This window comes from Balaenoptera acutorostrata, chromosome 1, assembly GCF_949987535.1.
Source record: "Balaenoptera acutorostrata chromosome 1, mBalAcu1.1, whole genome shotgun sequence".
NCBI lineage: Eukaryota > Metazoa > Chordata > Mammalia > Artiodactyla > Balaenopteridae > Balaenoptera > Balaenoptera acutorostrata.
Window position 1 is genome coordinate 18,149,736 of NC_080064.1, and position 22,039 is coordinate 18,171,774.

At 40.3% G+C, this 22,039-nt stretch overlaps 1 protein-coding gene across 2 annotated transcripts in view; it reads left to right on the top strand.

The window, feature by feature from the left end:
• KDM1A (lysine demethylase 1A) overlaps positions 1–21,957 on the top strand; it is a 63,882-nt gene extending 41,925 nt beyond the window's left edge. For both annotated transcript variants that reach the window (XM_057532805.1, XM_007175093.3), the window contains 11 exons: positions 7,656–7,798; positions 8,176–8,266; positions 9,472–9,606; positions 10,384–10,457; positions 11,240–11,351; positions 14,304–14,436; positions 16,004–16,191; positions 16,609–16,723; positions 18,417–18,544; positions 19,235–19,381; positions 20,226–21,957. In XM_057532805.1, coding sequence (XP_057388788.1) covers positions 7,656–7,798; positions 8,176–8,266; positions 9,472–9,606; positions 10,384–10,457; positions 11,240–11,351; positions 14,304–14,436; positions 16,004–16,191; positions 16,609–16,723; positions 18,417–18,544; positions 19,235–19,381; positions 20,226–20,411 — 1,452 coding nt within the window. In that variant the 3' untranslated portion in view covers positions 20,412–21,957. The remainder of the gene's footprint in view (positions 1–7,655; positions 7,799–8,175; positions 8,267–9,471; positions 9,607–10,383; positions 10,458–11,239; positions 11,352–14,303; positions 14,437–16,003; positions 16,192–16,608; positions 16,724–18,416; positions 18,545–19,234; positions 19,382–20,225) is intronic.
• Positions 21,958–22,039: the final 82 nt, after the last annotated feature.

Here is a 22,039-nt window from a genome sequence, read left to right on the forward strand (position 1 = left end):
GTAGAAAGAGTACTATAATGGACTCACATTTTTCCAGTCTTGTTGAGAGCAGGGGAAGTGACATGACCAGATAGGTGTTTTAGGTAGATAGACAGTAATTTAGAGAATTGCACTGAGGAAGCAGGGTCTCTGAAGTAGATATTACATTAGTCCTCAAGAAGTAATGGAATCCAAACCAAAGATTATCACTGATCTTTGAGACACTATCTTTTTCTTTAGACTTTCCTGAATGTAGAGCAGGTTCATTTAGTCTTTCTAACAGTAAAAAGTGAGGGTTTTTTTCCTAGTAGAGATATCCAAAGAAATTGTCTGCTTTCTTGGTATTAGATAAGCTGTAAAACATTTTTTAAAACACTTGTTTCTAAATAACATACCAATATTCGCTCAAGTGTGGCCTACAGCCAGCTGCCAATCCATGAACTAACTGTTGGTTACTAGTATGGGATGAGATTAATATCTTGTGCCAGAATGTAAATAAACCACATCATTTAACCATGATGTTTGTTCAGATGATGACTTTTTTTTTTGGTAGCAAGACTTTGTCAATGGAAGAAGTGGTGCATTTAGTTTATGTTCTGGCATAAGCTCCTTATCTCACCAGGACCAGCCCTTTGAGTAACATTTTGGTACACAGTTGTTAAGCTGGTGTGTGGTTTTCAGCATTTTGTTGTCATTCAACTCTGATCTTTATAGGATTTTTCTAGGTTTGTTTGTTTGTATTTGGTGAAGCAGCCAAATGGTAAGGAGGATTCTTTAAGCATTCTCAAATTTGGGAAAAAATTCTTTGCAGCTTTGAGTTCTGCTTGCCTTAAGTTAGTTAATCAACCATAAGAAGACATATTAATATTTCTTAATCATGCTGTTCCCAGTAATCTAGCTCAGAGTAGGAATGGACAACTGGTGACCAGTAGACTGGCTTTTGGCTTATATGACGAGTACTAAGAGCTTATAGCCTGGTTAATTTATGCTTATAATCACAGATATGTGTCATGGCTTTAGAAATCTAAGGAATAACTCAGTCAGTTGCTTCATTCTCCCATTTTGCAGGGGAAGAATCTAAAGCACATGCACGTGTTTCCCTGAGGTCATTATAGTCAATAAGTTGTAGAGCCAAGGTCTGTTGTCTGGTGTTCCAGCTTTAATGCCCACACTTGTTCTGTTCTGCCTGGCTGATAGTTCAGGGAAGGTGGGGGCAGGGGTGAGTGTGCAGTTCTAACTGCCAGTGTGACTGCATCAGCTGAGTCTCCTTCTCAGACAACTTTCTTTTAATAGTTATTCGAAGGAGGCCCACGTAGAGTGATGATATTCACTCAGCCGTTGATTTTTCTTCAGTGAACTGTTGAACGAAATGGGATGTGTTCCTCCATTCTCTGTGGATAGCCTCAGTGGAAAAGAGGGTGATTGATTTGATGGTTCTGTTGTTAGTACATAGAAATTAATTATTTCATCCTATACAAGGCCAGCAGTTAACTCAGAGTTATTAATATCATTTGTAATATTGTCTTAAGGACATATCACCATACTCAGCCATTTTGCTGCTATAGAAAAAAAATCATGTAGTAAGTGGTTTTTGTTTTGTTACCTTATTATTGTTTTAATAACAGTCACAAGAATCCCTGAAAGAGTTTGCCTCTCTCTTCTCTCTGGTCCTGGACTGACAGCTAGGATGTTGAGCTTGTATGTTTGTTTTTGACAAAGGAAGCTTATTTTATGGCTTTGGTTGACTAGAACAGGGCTTTCTAATCTGGTTCTACTATAGGATATTCTTATACATAGAAGTATCTTCTAAGCCTATAAAAATAATCAGAGCTAATAAAGCAGGTGCCCTCGGATTAACTGATGATGGAGTTATCCTCTGAATTATTCAGTTTTAAATAGATATGGGTAAGGTTGGGAAATAGGGTAATTCATATTTTAGGAGCATTTTGGGAGTCACCAGTGAGAGGACTGAAAACATGGATTGGTGGGGGAGACTGGAGAAATGACTGTCAGTGTTTTCTGCATCTCCTATACAGCTAGTAACTTGGGGGCTTTAGATTCTAGTTTTGTGTTTGACTTTTTTTGAGTAATGAAGAGGTATCTTAAGTGAGTGAGTGAGTATGTGAGAGAGAGAGACTGTGTGTGTGTGTGTGTGCGTGCGTGCGTGCGTGCATGTGTGATTATCAAGTGAGATCCAAAGACTCAGTAACTACTTAGAGAAACAGAACCTGAGTTTTACTTGGGAATTGCTCAACTGTTATGAGGAAGAAAGATAACACTTGAAAAGTAACGCATGCCAGTTTTCTTACAAATACCATTGGTTGGATACACTCAGTACCTATCATAACTTAGCAAGTTTCCACTTTTATTCATAGAGAGTGGTGCTTAGGTGGTTATACTTTTGACAGAGGCATCTTGGCCGTTTCAGTTTTCATCTTCCTTTTTGGAAACATCTTTGGTATCTTTAAGGCAGTCTTTCTCTACCCTTTAAAATCATGACTGCCAATCCCTGCTTTTTATAAATGTAGAAATCTCATGCCTTCCTTTAATGTTTTTGAAGTTGCAAAATAGATCTTTCCCTTCAAATATAGTTATAATACTGAATTTTCTTTTCCAACCTATATTAATTTATTTACCAAGAATTTACTGAGCACCTCTGCTACGTGCTAGAAGTTGCTGGAGTGCACTCCTTAGACATGCCATGTGTGCCTTCTCCACATGGCTTAGTCCCTGCTCTAGGAAAGTCAGTTATTTACATCCCCTAAAAGATTCCTTATGAGGTAAAAGAAGGAGAGGGAGGCAACAGTCTCCATTTATAGAATCACGTTGAATTTTATTTAAATTAAGGATATACCTGTTGTCCTTATTCTCCCTTCAGGGTTAATAACAATATCTCATTTCCCTTAGCTATTTGGGAATCTGGGTTAGAAACTCCTCAGATGTAAATTTCTTTTTCCACGATTTACCAAAGGAGCTAATCTTTCGTCTTACTGTAATTGTAGAAGTGCATGGGGATGGGAGAGGTGGAGGTTGACTGTGGCCTCTGTTGGCCAGATTTGGCCATTACAACTTTCTTCAATGTGTAATTCTTCCTGAGGATTTCTCTGGCTAAATCTCAGAACTTTGAGTACCTGGAACCTAGGTACACTTAACTCCATTTTTGCTCTGCTGCCTGAGAACTTATGCAGACTGGAAGTATGACAGATGGGCAATGTTTTTGAAGACCTACCAAGCTTGTGATGATAGAATACAACCAGAGGTAGAACTAAGGAGAGCTGTCCTTCCTTTGAGATGACTTCTTACAGAATCAGGGACCCTGTCCAGAAAGTTGCTTGGCTCTCCCAAAATTTATCCTGCATGAGCCAGTCACACAGGCTTCCCCACCCCGACCATGTTCAGGGATGCTCCATATAATCCGTCCTCCGTATATGGGTGCTCCATATAATCGGATCAAAACAGTCAGGATTATACCCCGTTTAGAGGAGTGAGACTCACCAAATTTTTAGTCTTGAAGGAACCATTTATTTGGAGCCTTTCATTGAGAAATAAATGGTTTTGAAAAATCATAAAATCTGTTTCAAGCAATAGCCTTTTTGTTTGATTCTTTGCTAGGAAACTGTATCAAAGGTCCTTTCCTGAAAGACTGCTTCTTCGTTTGTTGTTATGTTTTGTCACTGTGTTGTAATATAGAAATCCAGCTGCCTAAAATGTGGTGCTTAAGCCTTGGTAATCATTTGCTGAGTTCCTTTCTGAGGATGCAATTTAAGAATATAGAATAGAACAGTCAGGTTAGGGCTTCCCTGGTGGCACAGTGGTTAAGAATCCGCCTGCCAATGCAGGGGACACAGGTTCAATCCCTGGTCCAGGAAGATCCCACATGCCGCGGAGCAACTAAGCCCGTGTGTCACAACTACTGAGCCTGTGCTCTAGGACCTGTGAGTCACAACTACTGAGCCCGCATGCCACAACTACTGAAGCCCACGCACCTAGAGCCCGTGCTCCACAAGAGAAGCCACCACAATGAGAAGCCTGTGCACCACAACAAAGAGTAACCCCCGCTCGCAGCAACTAGAAAAAGCCCACGCAGCAACGAAGACCCAACGCAGCCAAAAATAAAAATAAATAAATAAATTTATTTTTAAAAAAAAGAATGAATGGTCAGGTTAAACTAAAATTATTGTGACATGTTTAGAGATTGCCAATATTTCAACATCCTTTCATAATTATTTGTGGAACTAACAGAGTCCAAGGGTTCTCACCAAAGGGAAAGAAATGACCTGAAACAGGTATGTAGTGGGTGCTTAAGGTAGTCAGTTGCTAAAGTTCTTGTCATTGTCTGAGTGTGTCAAGTAGAATATATCTAATAGATTAATTTTAGAAACAGATTCAAGGTTTAAATACATCAAAAACACATTTTGGTTTTCTCCCAGTCAGTATTGGTGTCCTAATGGACAAGTGTTTTATTTACTATTTTCCAAATGTTTCTTTAATTTTAAAGTGGAATTTTAAAATTAATGGGAAAAAATCCAGGTTTCAAAGCTATCCCTGGTGTCACTGACAACATTCCTATAACTGCTTAGCAGAAAATGGATGGGACCTGACTGCTGGCTGGAGCCCCGAGTTAGAGGGGGTGTCCTGGAGATGCAGTCATGTCATTCTGGTATCAGTCAGATTCGGCAGTGGTCTTTTGGTTTGGTGTTTGTTTGTTTGGTTTGATTGTTGTTCTTTTTCTCCTGTATTGAATTTTGCTTATTCCTCTCTGCTTTCTGCACCGTCTCCCTTTACCACCCCCACCCCCACCCCCATCCAAAGTGCCTTTCATTTGCCCATTTTTGAGCCTTGACTCTCTCATTTTAGTCTCTGTACAGTCTGTTCCTTATTTCTGTGGTAGTTGCAGCTTCTGAGCTCACAATGCTTCTGTCATGCTGTGTGTTTAAAGCCTTGATTTTACTGCCGTCTTACAAAACTAAACTTGGCTTGGCTGTTGGGCTGTTATTTACAGTTTATTTCTCTCTCTGCTGCACTGGTTAAAAGGACACTGTCAAGGTATTTTTCTTTCATAATTTTTCAAATCATTTTCCTCACTGTTTACGGTAACCCATTAAAAGCTTGCAACTTAAATCTTTCCCTTCCAAAGATCCCGTGCATCATACATTCACACTGGTTTGTTGTTGTAGAGTTGCACCTGTGTGTTGGGCTGGTGCCATTTGAGTGTTTGTCATTGAAAGCGCGTGTAAAAAGTCAAGTTTTTTGTGGGGGTGTGGGTGGACTAAAGGGGAAAGTGTAACGAATCAAGTGGGCTGCTCAGCAAACAGAGGGAAGAAACAAAAGGTCAAATTTGGTCCCTCTAACCTTGACAGTGTCCCTTTAAATATTTCTGTACCACACACCCTGGACCCCAGATACTGAGCCTTTGAGTGCTGTGTACTTTTTCAATATGAACTTCCCTATGTGACTGTCACTCTAGCTGTAAAGATTAGAGCTTGTCTAAAGCAAGCCATCCAGTTGACGCTGGAAGAGCTTTAATCTGTACCATTTGCAAACTTGGCGAATTGGCACTTCCTTCCTGTCCTGCTGTAGAGGCATATGTGATCTGGTCCCTCTTGCTGCTACAGCATCCTCCTGCTAGGCATTTTAGAAGCCACATGTAGAAATATCACCATTTGTACTCCAGGAAAAGCAGTCATTCACATTGCATCTGTGATAGTGAAGATCTCATAGATTTCATATTGAAAATGTGATTGTTTCCTTTTTAAAGGAGCACCAAATTTAGAACCATCTTTTGTAACATCACTGCGGGAATTAACACCAAGTAAAATTTCAGCATTGCTTTGAGCTGTTCTGTATGTGACCATCATATATAGAGTACATGTAACTGATGGGAAAGTAAATGAAATTCCTGACAAGAAGGTCACTTCCATCAGCTCTGATAGCTGTGTAATCAGAACAAGTAGCGATGTCACCAAGACCTCCTTTCTCTGGCCCTGGACTTGAATGGGTGGGTCAGATGTGTTTGATCCACCAAGTCCTAGGTACCACCCTGATACATAAATGGCACCAAGCATCCAAAGCCTGATTCACTGCCTTATTTCTCAACATAAACCAAAGGATTCTCAGGGGTTTCTATTTCTAAGGCTAAGGGGGATTCTCTAATTCATAAAGATTTCCTGATCTCTTCCATGTGTGATCTTTTAGAACTTGATGCTTTAAAATATTATTTTGATTGAATTAGTTATAGTGTCTTGTCATAATTTACAGATCCAAAGGAGAGTTGCAGTCCTTTTGCCTTTGTTTTGGTGCAGATTATACTTCTCACCATATTCTTTTTTGCTATACCATGGCTCATCTGATAAGAGTTACTTGTGTGACTCATCAGTGAAGGGGCAGAGGCTAGTGCTTCGAAAGCATCCATTTAATTGGGAAGGGCAAAACTGAAGGAGTTGCAGATGAGGAGCAGAGTTTTACTGTGATGATCTTGTCCATAATAGTTACCTCTAATTGTAGATCATTCTTCCTTAGCCTTAGTGATTATTAGGACTTACTTTCATGTTTTGTTTTCTTGTTACCAATTTTAGGTTGATGGTAAAGTGAAAATCCAAATTTTGAATCCCGTTTCCCAGTTGATGCCTAGCTTTTTTTTTTTTTAATGTATTTATTTGGCTGTGCCGGCTCTTAGTTGTGGCACGCGGGATCTTCGTTGCCGCATGTGGGATCTAGTTCCCTGAACAGGGATTGAACCCAGGCCCCCTGCATTGGGAGCACGGAGTCTTAACCACTGGACCACCAGGGAAGTCCCGATGCCTAGCTTTTTATGGCAAGAGATGCTTGCCTTAGACATGCTTTTTCCTTCTCGCTATCCCCATGAATTCAGCAATAGGATTGTAGTTACAGTTCACTTTGGGGCTGAATTAAGCAGTAGCAGAGGAATTTGTGTCAGCTAACTGATGGTATCACTAGGTAGGGGCACAGCAGGGATTAGGAGCATGGTCTTGCAGCTTGATGATCTGCTTTGCAATCTGTTCTCTTACTCCACAGTAGTGAGCCATACCTGGTACCTCAGTCGCTCATAGTCTAAGAGCACTGGATGTTCAACTCTGAACTTAATTGGTGCCATAAAACACTATTACTCTGAGAAAGACTTAAGATGCGGTTGTGTTCTTACTAATAGCCATGAATTTCACTTCTCTCTTCCCTACTCCTACCTGAAATTGTCGTCTTTGAGGGGAACCAGATACCTTGGGCTTCTTATTTTTTCATCCTGTCCTTATTCTGGAAGGTGCTCAGGTGTGTTGACATAGTCTTTGTTCTCTGGAACTTCTCCAGTGTGTTGTCTGCATGTCAGCCCAGCTTATCTCAGTGCATGTCAACTCCAGGGCACCTTGTGCTCCACATGACTTCACTCAGCACCAATGTGAATCCTGTGGCTGTTAATAGAGGTAGAGTCCCAGCTCTGAGGGCAAAATCATGAGAATAGGAAAATATCCGGGCTGAAACATTTCATATCTCATTTAATGGAATTGACCACTTCATAGAAAAGACAGTTTGAATCATTGTCCTCAAAGGTTTCCCCTTTGAGATACATATTTTGACCTTTTAAACTGTAGAGCATTTGTGTTTTCATGGATGGTTATGTTTAGTCGTGTAAGGACCAACTCTGCCATACTTCAAATTTTCAGGTTCCTAAAGAGAAAGATGAAATGGTAGAGCAAGAGTTTAACCGGTTGCTAGAAGCTACATCTTACCTTAGTCATCAACTAGACTTCAATGTCCTCAATAATAAGCCTGTGTCCCTTGGCCAGGCATTGGAAGTTGTCATTCAGTAAGTACTTTGATACTGCTTGTTGTATTATGGATTCCATTTATAGATTTGCTATTTAATGTTTAAAGTTTTCATCAAATCTTATTTGAGCTAGTTTTCACTTATTTTCTTGTGAAATAGTTAAATCCAAAAGTAAAGCTATTTAAAATAATTACATGATCCTTAAGGCTCTCTCCATTGTAAAATTCATGTCTTTTATGGTATTGAATTAACTGTATTTAACATAGCCTAGAAAATAATTTGCCACCAGCCAACTTTCTTATTCCAAAGTATTAGAAATTTTAGAGGGCCTTGATGCCATCAAATGTTTCTGATGGGCACCTGTCTTATGCAGCAAGGCTGGCTGTGTGGCCAGAGCATATATATTGTCTCTTCAGGTTACAAGAAAAGCATGTCAAAGATGAGCAGATTGAACATTGGAAGAAGATAGTGAAAACTCAGGAGGAACTGAAAGAACTTCTTAATAAGGTGAAATTTTATATTTTTTTCATAGCTGAAGATGCATCAGTAGGGGGAAAAGGCCTTTAATTTAGAAATTTTAAAAGCATTTCTGATTTTTTTTCTCCATGGGAGAGAAAGTCTGCACAGCTCATTATTGTTAAGAAAATAATGACTAGCAAAAGGCACTGTTTTATCTGTCAGTCTTTCAGTATGTCATTATTGGTAAATTGTTGCTGGGGGAAATAGATCTTTCCTGTGTCAGGTTGCTGTTGACTGTTGCAAAGCTGGCCTAATGCCCTCTGCTGAAGTCTAGGATGAGAGGGAGATCAGCTGTGCTGGGGTTAAGTTCCCACTGATGAAGACAACATGTCAGCAGCCAGTACCATAATTCATTGGCATAATTATTTCACTTGAGGTGCCAATATGGGGATATTCCCCAATGGTACCTATAAGGGGGCCCTTGTTTATGCCACCTTCCAGAGCCCTAGCTCCAGACTGGGAAACCATTTGTTTCTCCTCATCCTGCCAGCTGCAAACTTGGGGGCTTTATGATGCAAAATCTGGGTGCATCTTGTGACTGGATTCTTGCCTCATTCTCTCACTGTACCTCATTTCTTCATCTTGTCAAATGAAGAGGTCTCTGGCACACCTTCATGGATTGTGGTACGGATGAAGTGAGAAGAGAGGCTAGAACATGGCCAGCTGGTGTGAAGCTCCCAGTTTCAAGCTTTAACCTTCACCCTAGTCTTGTGTAGCACCACCAGAAATCCGAAAAAACTAACACGGGGAATGGTTCTTTAAGGTTCTTTGTGTGATGATTTGACCTTTTACATATTTAAAAAACAAATCATGACAATTTATTTCCCAAAGCAATAAGTTTAATTGGAGACAGTTTGTTTTTCCTGGTAGTTAATTTTTAATTAATTATATATTTTTATTAATGGGACATTCCTAGTTCTCCCATTTGTTTTGGAAGACAGAGCCAATCCTACTTATCTGATAGTGATGTGATACCTCTGTGTTGAGCCATATAGGATTTTTTCCTGTTTTAAAATGTCATTAAAACAATTTTTTTTTTTAATGTCATGATTTGGAAGACGTATTTAAGAATTCCATAGACCTTGCAGTATAACCCTGTTTTGGTGTAATAGCAGTTTAGGAGAGGAACCAAAGTACATGCTTTGGCGATGAATTACTGTCTGGAATGGTAAATTTGTATTTTTCCCTCTTAGATGGTAAATTTAAAAGAGAAAATTAAAGAACTCCATCAGCAATACAAAGAAGCATCTGAAGTCAAGCCACCCAGAGATATCACTGCTGAGTTCTTAGTGAAAAGCAAACACAGGGATCTAACTGCCTTATGCAAGGTATGGTATACATACATGCCTCATTGATTTTTACTTGGAATCCTAAGAAATAGTATAGATCCAGGAAACTTTGGAAAAGAGAGAGCCACTAGCCAATCACAGGTGCCTGTAGTAGGAAGAAGAGGGTTTGGTACACAGGAGCTGTGAGAACTTAATGGGTTAATTTTGTCTGCTTTTTCTGCAGAATTCCTGCCTTGTTTTCACAGTGTCATCCTTTAGCTTACCTACATCTCAGTTTAGCCCTCTGTCATAGTTTATCTCTGACAATTTAAAATAATGATAATGAACATGGATTTCAGAGTTATTGAATGGAGTCAAACTGTCTGGTTGAAATCCCTAACTTACTATCTCCTAACCATGTGACCTTAGACTCCTTAGTCACCTCATCTGTGACATGGTGTTAGTACTACCTCACTTGTAGGGCGTCTGAAGTGCTTATTCCGTGCTAGGGACACAGTAAACGCACCGGAAGTGGTAGTCACTATTCTTTTTCATCCTTACTGTGTAGCATACTAGTATGTTTCTTTATTTCCTCCTTCTGCATCCTCCCCCACCTCCCCGCCCCCACCCCCCTCAATCTTAATTCTAGGCTAACATTGTAACTTGTCTCCAAGAACAACCATCCCTGAGCCCTGACCCAACCTCCAGCCTTCAGCTAAGGCACACCTGTAGATTGACCTGAACAGGAATATGGTCCAGGCCTTACACTTTGTGATATAAATAACTAGGTGGGTCTCTGACCCATCAAGATCAACCCAGTTCTCTTAATTTTATCAGGAATATGATGAATTAGCTGAAACACAAGGAAAGCTAGAAGAAAAACTTCAAGAATTAGAAGCCAATCCCCCAAGGTAAGGAAAACACAAACGCTCAGAAAGATAGCTTTTACTGTTCCTTCTGTTAGATTTAAAAGAAAAATTACAAAACACCCTGGGCTTTTATTTATGTTCAGTGAATGTATTGTAAATTGTTTAATGAATGGAAGGTATCTGTGTACATAGGACTATTTGTCAGGTTCCTTAATCCTCTGCTCTTATATTTTAATGTGTAACGGTGTCCTAGATACTTGAATCTAGGTATCTTTTTTTAAAAGATAGCCTTTTCCCATAAGATTTGGTACATGAATGAAAATTGTCTTTGAGTGGCGTAGAAGGTGGTATTGCTTTAAACTCATAATTCTGGGGACTAGGAAAGTATTTATTTCCATTGGGTTTTTGATAGTGAACTCTTATATGGTGACAGTGTGCTGCATGTTGCATCCGGCCTCCACATACATCTACTCTTTTCTGTAGTCAGGGATGCTACCCATTCTTGCTTAAAAAAAAAAAGTCCATGCTTTATTCAAAATATAAAAAAAAAAAAAATTTTAAGTAAGTTTTTATAATGCAAGGTAACAGTATAAAGAAGACTTTTTTTTTCCCGGAATTACAGTCAGGCCTTTGCTTTATGCAGTAAGCTTGGCCTGCTCTAGGCAGCAGGAATAAAGGGCTTAATAAGACAGATACGGTCCTGCTTTTTGACTTAGAATTTCTTCACATAAGGTATAGTCCCACTGAGATCATCCACATCAGCCCATTGAGAATCGTAGTAATGTCCTTTAATAACCTTGTGTTCCTTTGTTCTCATTTTGCAGTGATGTGTATCTCTCGTCAAGAGACAGACAAATACTTGACTGGCATTTTGCAAATCTTGAATTTGCTAATGCCACACCTCTCTCTACACTTTCCCTTAAACATTGGGATCAGGTAAAATTCCCTTACCATGTATTTTGTTGCACATGTCTTTGAGAGGGCTCCTAAGAGAAACTGTTAATTTGTTTGTATGTGTGTTTTTAAACAGCTTTATTAAGATATAATTTATATTCAATAACACTCACCTATTTTAAGTGAGCAATGTGACGTTTTGCCAGACTTACATAGTCATGAACCACCACGTCCACAATTAAGATACAGAACATTTCTGTCACCCTGAAAAGTTCTCTTGTCCCTTTGCAGTCAGGCCCCAGCCCTCCTGCTCCTGGCCCTACGCAACCACTGATTTGCTTTCTGTCACTATAGTTTTGCTTTTTCTAGAATTGCATGTAAATTGGACCATACAGTATATAATTGTACAGTATACAGCCTTTTGTATGTGCCTTTTTTGATTTTGAGATTCATTGTTGTTGTGTATATCAATAGTTTGTTTCTTTTTGTTGTTTAGTAATATTCATATCCATTGTATGGATACGGCCACAGAATGTACCCATTCACTGATACATGGACAGACATTTAGGTTGTTTCGTTTTTGGCTATAAATGATTGAAGCTACTGTGAACGTTCATGTCTTTCTCTTGGGTAAATATCTAGAAGTAAAATTCTTGGGTCTGCGGGAAGTAGATTTTTAACTTTATAAGAAACTTCCAAACGGTTTTCCACATCTCATGCTCATCAGCAGTAGTGTATGCCAGCCCCAGTTGCTCCATAACCTCAGCAACGCCTGGTATCGCCAGTTTTTAAAATTTTAACCATTTTAATGGTTGTATAGTAGTTTTTCATTGTGGTTTTAATTTGCATTCCTGTGATGACTAGTAACGTGAAGCATCTTTTCATGTGCTTATTGGCCATTCATATGTCAATTATTTGGTGAAAAGTCTGTTCAGAGCTTTTGCCTATTTAAAAAAGTCTACCATCACAACATTGTTAATCAACTATACTCCAATATAAAATAAAAAGTTAAAAAAATTAAATTTAAAAAAACAGTTGTTTGTCCTCTTGTAAGAGTTCATTATGGTCTGTAAATTCTGGATACAGTTCCTTTGTCAGATTTTGTTTTGAAAATACTTTCTTCCAGTCTACAACTGGCGTTTTCATTTTCTAAATGGTATCTTTCAAAGAGCAAAAGTTTTTAATTTTATGAAGTCCTGTTTATCAACTCTTTCTTTTAGGCTTTGTGCTTTTTGTGTCCTGAAAAATCTTTGTCTAAACTGGGACTGCAAAGATTTTCTCCTGTTTTCTTCCTGAAGTTTTGTGAGTTTAGCTCTTATGTTAGGTCTATGACCTATTTTGAGTTAAATTTTTGTGTATAGTGAGAGGTGAGGTAGGGTTCATATTTTTCCATATGGTTATCTAGTTAACTATTCTAGCACCATCTTTTTTCTTTATTTGTTTTGGCACCTTTGTTGAAAATCAGTTCTTCCATTCAATATCTGTCTATCCATATGCCACTGTCACACTGTCTTGATTACTGTTGCTTTATAGTACATCTTGAAATCAGGAAGTGTAAGTTCTTCATCTTTGTTCTTTTTTGAAAGTGTTTTGACTATTTTAGATCTTCTATAAAGTTTTAGAATCAGCTTATCAGTCTCTACAAAAAAAATACCTTCTGGGATTGTCATCTTAATAGTGAGTCTTCTAATCCTTGAACATGGTATATCTCTCCATTTATTTAGGTTTCCTTAATTTATCTCAGCAATACTTTATAGTTCTCAGTGTACCAGTCTTACACATCTTTTGTTAAATTATTCTTAAGTGTTTCAGTGTGATTTACTTTTGAACTGGTGAGAAATCACCAGGTTTCTTAGATGCTGAATGGACCAATCTCTAAATCTGAGACTTTGGCCAGACTTAAGATTGTATAGAAGTAAATATTATATTTTACTTACATAGTTTCATTTTCATTATACATTTTCCTAGTAAAATTATTTTTACTTCTTCATCTTCAGATTATGTCCTGGTATTCTTTAGAATTTGAATTATGGGAAGGATTGCACTTGCTAGTGGTACAAATCTTGTAGAATTTCCAGTTTCTTTATGGTTTTTCATGTAAATACTAAATTACCTCTAGTCACTGATCTATCATTTGATGTTGCAATATGTATTCATTTGTAATCGTATTAAATTTTGAATGTAGGTGATGTGAACTGATCCATATGGGGAACAACTGAGTCAGTCACTAAGTAGTGAGAGTTGTGCTACCAACCCAGTATATTTTTATCTAATTCCTAAGAATCATGGTATGTTTTCCCCAGGAGTTTCACGAAATTAGAAATATCAACTAGCCTTCAAAAGTTTCTCTATTTGGAAAATTTTTCAGTAAATTCAAAGACATGCAATCATTTTGGGAATTCTTCCAGGCCAAATCTTGACTTCTTTCTGGATTATCTTGGGCGAGTCTTTATAATCCTAGATTACCTTCGTCCGGTTTGACCAACTTTAGTTTTGGAAGTCTTCCTCAACTTTAAAACCTGTAAGTTTAAGCCATAAAAACTGATTTTGCTGTTATGTAGAAGAAAATGTAATTAGGATGGTGAATCTGATATGCTACCACATCTACAGTGCATACAAAAGCCAAACAGACATTTATGGTATCATCTGAATTTACTGAATAAGCTTCCTTCCCTCTCCTGCCCGCCATGGGTAGTCTGGACTTGGTGGTGTAGGACTGTGATGATAAAAAGTCTATCACAGAAAAAAAGAAACTGCCCTAATCTCACTGCCCAGAGATAGTCATTAGCGACATTCTGGCGTTTTTTCCGTTTTCCCTTTAGTTTCCTGGGGCAGCTGTAGTGGAAGACTGCGTGATTATTCTTTAATTTCTGTCTTAGAATATTGACTTTCCACAAGCTGGTGTTTTTTCAGTGTTATTTTATAGGACTCAACATAAATGGCATAAGTTAGATTAAGAAAGTGTGAAAATATGTCCTTTTCTGTCTTCTTTAGGATGATGACTTTGAGTTCACTGGCAGCCACCTGACAGTGAGGAATGGCTACTCATGTGTGCCTGTGGCTTTAGCAGAAGGCCTGGACATTAAACTGAATACAGCAGTTCGGCAGGTTCGCTACACAGCTTCAGGTACGTCTTTACTGGTAAGATAAATCTCTTACTTTGAAACATGGTACTGATCTTTTGTTGAGTTTGATCTACAGAAGAAATTTTAGGTACATTTCCTGATAGAATGTCTCATAAACTATGATTCCTGAATTTAAAATTTTGCATTTACAAAAGTACTGAGGCTGTAGAGCCTTTAGAGGCTCTGACCCCATCATAGTATAAACCAGAAAATTGGGGCAATTTTTAGAGTCTCCAGTTTGTGCATATTAGTTTGGTATTATAGTAAACAGCCAGGGAGTTTGGATTTAATTTTGCTAAGTATGCTCTTAAATACCAGGATTTGGGCCCCTAGGACTCCAGTGGGACCCACCCCTTGTATTTCACCATCTGCATCTTGGTCTTTGGCTTTTCCTATTCAGGTGGGCTAACTGCTTAGGCTGGTTTCTCGTTCTGGGAGCAGTTTTGCTGATAGGTTGACTTCAGAGATGGAATTGCCCTGTGATTCCTATGGCAGTAGTCTCTGTGCTGATTATTGCTGCTTTCAGGGTACATTTCATGTGGAGTGCAGAGAGCCCATCATCCACCCACCTTTGGAATTAATAGTCTTGAACTCCTTAAGGAAGCTAGTCACCCCTCCTCTCTGAGGGCTCTCATGACTAGTGGAGATGTGGCCACCAGTCTTGCCCTCCATGGCCCCTTTTCTAGAGTTGCTGAGATCACCACAGATAATTTTTTTAACAACCAGTGAAAGAGTTTTTGATTTTAGCTTTCCCTTCAGAGGCAGCTTCTAGCTGCTGGTGTTGAGAAGATCTACAGCCTTAAATAGCCATTTGCAGGCAGGTGGAGAACAGTGAGACTAGCTTTTGCGTCATTTTCCCTAGTTCTGTGGCCACAGAAAATGGGCATGTATGGAGCTCTCATATTTATTTTGAGCTTTCTCTGTATTTTTCAGAAATTATGTAAAGAGGCATTTATTGAAGAAAAAATTGAACACAAATGAGGGAAAAGTACATTAACTTACTTTCAGTACCTTTTCTGTGGTCAGCTTTGAGCTCATTCACATCCTGGCAAGCTAAGCATCACCGTGTATTCTCAAGGATAGCATGCTCTGTGGTTTTAGGCTGCATCCCTTAGATCGGCACCACAGTCTTCTGATATCATTCTTCTTTTGGTCCTTAGTGAGCGCCTAACCACAGTGGAGAGGTATTGGTTCTATCGGGATAGGCATTTTACTCTTAATTTTGGTCTAAATTTACTTAACTTTGGTAAATGATAAGGTCCTATTATTAGTCCAAAAGATCCCCAGTGTATCAGTCGGCAAGGTAGGGTAGTATGGTGGTAGAGATCGAGGACTCTGAAGTTGACTGTTGGGTTTAAATCCTGGCACTTGTTACATGTGTGGCCTTACACAAGTTACTTCACCTCTGCCTCGGTTTTCTTTTGTAGAAAATGAACAGAACTGACTTCACAGACTTGTAGTAAGAACTAACTGAGATAGCGTGTAGATTCTACTGTGCGCTAAATGTTCAATACCCTTGTCAGTATCATCCTTATCACCAATAAAGCCTTTTTCCTCTAACCTCTCTAGGATGTGAAGTGATAGCGGTGAATACCCGCTCCACGAGCCAGACGTTTATTTATAAGTGTGATGCAGTCCTCTGTACCCTTCCCTTGGGTGTGTTGAAGCAGCAGCCACCAGCTGTTCAGTTTGTGCCGCCTCTTCCTGAGTGGAAAACATCTGCAGTCCAAAGGATGGGATTTGGCAACCTTAACAAGGTAACTTGCCCTAGGTACCTCTCTACATACCCAGTGTACAAATACCAGTCTGATTGCCCTCCACTTAGAGAGGAGAGAGGTTTGCGTTTTTGAACATTTTGCTGTGCTCTCAACTCTGTGATATCAGGGTGAGGCCTGTCAGTTCATTCACTTTAGTACCTAATTATGTATAAAGTATCCATGAGGACTGTCTTCGGGGGTCACTTCTCAAACCCAAGCCTATAAAAAGAGAGTGCTAAATGTCTTCCTAAGTAGTACATTTATAATAGGGATTTCTAGGCTTATACTGAGAGCAGATTAGAAGGAACTTACTTAGTAAGGTCTGAGGAAGAAGTACTTCCTGTTGAGGCACAGCTGTGCTTAAAGCCATGTTCTCTGAGCGCTGTCACCAGCTTATGTGCTCCTTTTTTACAATAGGTCGTGTTGTGTTTTGACCGGGTATTCTGGGATCCAAGTGTCAATTTGTTCGGACATGTTGGCAGTACGACTGCCAGCAGGGGTGAGCTGTTCCTCTTCTGGAACCTCTATAAAGGTAACGGCTTTCTAGTTTTAATCTTTTTACATCCTTATAGGAATAGAGAATTCGGAATATTATACCTGCCTTCAAGGAGCTAACAACCTAGTGGGGGATACAGTAAGGAGGTTGGCAGCCTCAGAACGGGGCAGGAAGTGGAGGAGTGAGAGTGAAAGCCCAGGGCACTGCAAGAGAAAACATAGAAGAAGAAATCAACTGAGCCAGGGGTCAGGCCCAGGGAAGCTTCCTGGAAAGGGAAACTCGTATTCCTCATTCTCAGGCTTTTGTATCTGACTTGCCCCTGAATCTTTGATCACTTTCCCTAGAATGTATTTATCAAACTCCTACCTCCTGTTTTACATTCTTCTGTAATTGAGTTGCTCTTAGTTCTATATAGAGCTTTTTTTTAAAAAGGAAGTATATTTAGATCTTACCTCATTCCAGGAAAAGGATGTAAGACATTCTCCTTTGCAGCAGTATCAGGAGGCCTGGCCTTGACAATGCAGACACATCAGTTAACCAGTTTGACTGACACGTGGTTCTTTCCATCACTCCTCACTGCCTGGTACTGAACATCCTTCACATGGCCAGGGCCACTAACTCCACAGAGGAGCCATTTGCTCCCTGAGCACATTGTTTCCAACAACTGCTGAGTGTTCTTTCTCTTTCCTGATCTAGGCCATCAAGTCCTGTCAGGGCCTCACTCTCTCTCTCAGACCTGTTTACTTCTTCCCACTGCCTACCTCCCAGTCCAGGCCACTCTTACCTCATACCTGTTCAATTGCCAGTAGCCACTGACTGCTATCCCCGCTTCTTTCTTTTGATGGCTTTCATTATCGTGGCCATCATGAAGGCTGAATAATCTAACCCTTCTTTTCTACTCAGCTTCTTCATTGTCCATGCCCTCCCCAGCCTCCAGGCACACTTGTCTGCCCTCCTGGAATCCTAAAATGTACCATGGTGTCTTCTACTTTGGGTCCTCTGCATTGTACTGTGCCCTGGGCCTGGGGCGCTTTTATTTTTCTCCTTCTCTTCCTTCCCAACGTGGCATACTCTACGCAGCTTCAGGGCTTGGCCCAAATGTCACTATTTCAAAGAGACTTTCCAAGACACATGTATTCCCACTGCCTCAAATGAAATTATGTCCTTGTATTCTTTTCTCTATATTCTGTGTTTTCATAGCTTTTATCCCAGTTTGTAATTATCTCTATGATTATTTTTGTTGTTGTTGATCTCTGGAGTATATAGTCTAGTTTATAGTTTTTATATCCCTAGCATCTAGTACTGTGGCTATCACATAAGCCTGTTGCACACAGAGTCACGAAATGGGTGAGTAAGGGTGATGATGAGTATGGAAGGGCCTGGGATGACAGCCGAGAGGATGCAGCCCTGGTCATGGAGTTGTCTAAGAATTTGTGCCTAAATATAGGGACACTTGATAGCAAGATCTGAAGTTATATCTTCAGGACTTCTGTATTCTGCCAGGTTATAAGCAGTGAAGTACATGAGTCACACTTCACTATGGTTTGCCAGCACCCTTCTGGGGATAGGATTCAAGTTGCTGGCTCAGAAACATGTGTCTAGCATGAGTGGTGCATGTCTGTCTATTGGTCATCAGATTTCAAACAGCCAAGAATAATGTGAGACCTGATAAGGAGGTACTTGAGAAAAGTCTAGGAAAACCCTGGAATTGTCCTTTCTGTTTCTCTAGCTCCAATACTATTGGCACTAGTGGCAGGAGAAGCTGCTGGCATCATGGAAAACATAAGTGATGATGTGATTGTTGGCCGATGCCTGGCCATTCTCAAAGGGATTTTTGGTAGCAGTGCAGTGCCCCAGGTAAGTAAGTAAGGGGCGGGGGCAGGCGAGGATCTGGGGTTTAGACTAAAGCAGGGTTTGATGTGTCTCGAGTTGCAGCATGGATTCTTCGTCAGGACAGTTTCAGCCAGAATTGTGTGCTGGGTTTACATTAATGCTAATGTTTAGAGTTCATGCCCTAAGTATGGGATTGAGAAAAGCCCCCAGTACATGGGCCAGGGGATTGAGAAGGCTATTTGCCGCATTTCTTTGCTTGTGTTGTCTGTTGTCTCTATGTGTGGAATCATCCCCACCCCCATTCCCCAACCACCTTTCAGACGAAGTGGCCAACTCCCCAAGGGAAGTCTCAAGAGAATCTCTTGGTACTTTTTTCTGTTTTTCTTTCTTTAGGTCCATTGAACACTTTTAGTTCCTTATGATTCCTTTGAGAGAAGGCATATTAATGCTTCATGTGAATTTTAAAAGGGAATAGAGATCAATCCCTGGGTAGATCTCTGGATTCATAGCTGAGAAGGCAATCTGGAGGCTTCCTTGCAGCCTGAAGGCATTTTTTTTATTTTATAGCAGCAGCATTCATCACTTGGCTAACTCTCGTGTCTGTTGCCTTTCTCTCACTTGTATCCCCACCCATCACAGCTTTTCTACCTTTCAGAAATGACCGATTTGTCCTTGGTGTCCAGTAATAACTTCCACTCATGGTTTCTCCTTTAGCCCAAGGAAACTGTGGTGTCTCGCTGGCGTGCTGATCCCTGGGCCCGGGGCTCCTATTCCTATGTAGCCGCAGGATCATCTGGAAATGACTATGACTTAATGGCTCAGCCAATCACTCCTGGCCCCTCAATTCCAGGTGCCCCACAGGTGAGAAACTGGCAAACTGTACCTGGGCTTATTTGGAAACAGGCCAGCATCCCAGGATTTCAGGGTAGATATAGTGCCACTGGTTTTCTTTTTAGATTTTAGTCAGTCTTGGACTCTTGGACCCTTTCAGATAACCAAGAGCAGAGGGAAAGGGAGGAGCAGTATTATTTGTGTCTAATTTGTTACATGTTGGCCTTGTCAGTCTAGACAGTTTGTGTTCAGAATGCAAGAGTCCAGAGTAAAAACCAATTACTTTTTCCTTATTCAGATTTTTGTTCCTAAAAAACAAAAACAAAACCATCTTTAATTGTGCCCCATTTTGTACTGGCTCATAGGATTGTTGCAGGATCCCAATTACTTAGGGGCCTCCAGGACATGCCCCTGAGAAATAACCTAACGTCTTTATGAGTAGTCAGGGTTTCTCAGGACCCTGTGGTAAGTAAGGCCTGCTCTAAGCTGAGAGGCAGAAGCGTTCCATAATGAGAACAAGTGCTGTGTTCTCTCTGGTTCAGAGTAGTCGGGAACACTACACCTCTAGTAGGGGATACATTTGTAGAGCAAAGGAAGCTCTACAACTGGGTATCCCCAGAATTAAACCGATAAATAAGCACAGATGCAGTTAAGCATCACCCTAGAACTAAGGCTGGGCTGAGTTTTATTGCCCCATTTCTACTTTTGTTTGTTCTAGGAGAATGCCTGCTGATAAGGGAGACCCTTTTTGGGAGAATGATGGACCATTAATGGGGTGGGGAGGGCAGGTAGTGAGCCTTCAAAGGGCAATAGGAATTTGGCAGTTCAAATACAACAATAAGCCGATTTTCTCTAATTTTTTTTCCTGCAATAGCCTATTCCACGACTCTTCTTTGCTGGAGAACATACAATCCGTAACTACCCAGCCACGGTCCATGGTGCTCTGCTGAGTGGGCTGAGAGAAGCAGGAAGGATTGCAGACCAGTTCTTGGGGGCCATGTATACCCTGCCTCGCCAGGCCACACCAGGCGTCCCTGCACAGCAGTCCCCGAGCATGTGAGATGGATGTGTTCTAAGGGAAGAGGCCGATGTGTTTGTGTCTTTTGCTGCATAAGCAAAGCTCTTCTAGCAATATTAGATTCCACTGAGAAACTCACCCTGGCATCTGGGCTCCAGATCAACTGTTTAGAGCTCCTGGTGGTCAGGTGGCCAAGGAGGTTGCCTCCTTTAAGTGACTTAGAGCTAGGGAGGCACTTGTCCATTAGTGTGGGAGTCTGTTCTTCATTAGGACTGAGGCAAGCAAGTGCTGCGAGAGAACATCTTAGTCTCTTTGTGTGTGGTGGTTTTTTATATTTTGAGAATAAAACTTCATAGAAAATTAGTCTTATCTTTTTGTTTCCCCTTAGGGTTCGAGTTAATATATAAGGCAGGGTGTTACTCCTTTGAAAATGCCAGTTTTATCCATGTTTAAATAAAGAGGATGTTTATATTAAAGGAGAAAATGGTTTGGTCTGGTCAGAAGACAGGATTGAGGGGGGTTCCCATAGAAGCAAAGGGCTTCCTGGCCTGTGGGGCTAGACTTCCCCATTGGGATTGTGGGGTGACCGTGTGCCAGGGGTAGGAAGCTGCAGGTCAAGCATGTGGATATTAGGAAACAATGAATTTTCAAGATAAGACACAAGCCTTGACACAAAGTTTGGGTGGGCCTCTGGCAGACCATCCTGGCTTTATTCCCCTAGATTCCCTCCATGGGTATGTGCTAACTTTCCACTTCTGTCCAAGGTATTGATATAAAAGTTTAAGGAGATCAAGGGTTTAGGTAACATAGTGGAAATTTCCTGTTGCTGCTGTAACAAATTATCATAGCAGACTCTGAAGGAAGATTCCATTTCCTTGCCTCTTTCAGCTTCTAGTGACTGTATTCCTGGGCTTGTGGCCCCTTCCTCCATCTTAAAAGCACATTACTCCAATCCCTGCTTCCATTATCACCTTCTCTTGTTCTGTAGTCAGATCTTATCTTTCTCTTATAAGGATACTAGTGATTTCATTTAAGGCCCACCCAGATCTCTCTCCCACCTCAAAATCCTTAATCACATTTGCAAAGTCCTTTCTGCCATGTAAGGTTAAAACATTTTTACACAAAGGGAACAGTGCCTGTTTCTTCCAAAGGGTTCCTAACAGACTATGTTACTGTAAGTATATGTACATAATCTGCTTCTGGAAGTTGGACTTTACTCCTGTTAGTCAATTCTTCCCTATAATTAGTTTAAATGAGGTTTTATTCTTAGTAAGATTTAAGGAACATTACATTGGTGTTCTGACTGGAAGATGAAGATGGAGAGGGCTTTTTCCCTCGTCCTGGAATGAGTGACAACCATGGGAAAAATTTGCACACCAGGATCAGGGCAAGTGGTGTAACTATGATGTAAAGGTGAGAAGAGCATGTAGTAGAAAGTATATTGACTTTGGACCACAACCTATATTTGAATCCTAGCTTTGCCATGAATATTGTTACCTCAGGAGGTTAGGGTGTCTGATCCGGTGGTCTGTGGTCTTTGAAGAGTTTTTGTTTTTTAAATAAACGACATAGGCAGCTTGGGAGATGACACGGATGATTGATTGTTTTGTGTGTGTGTGTGATGATAGAAGAGCCTAAAAAAGTAAAATGTAGCAATGAAATAACTGCTA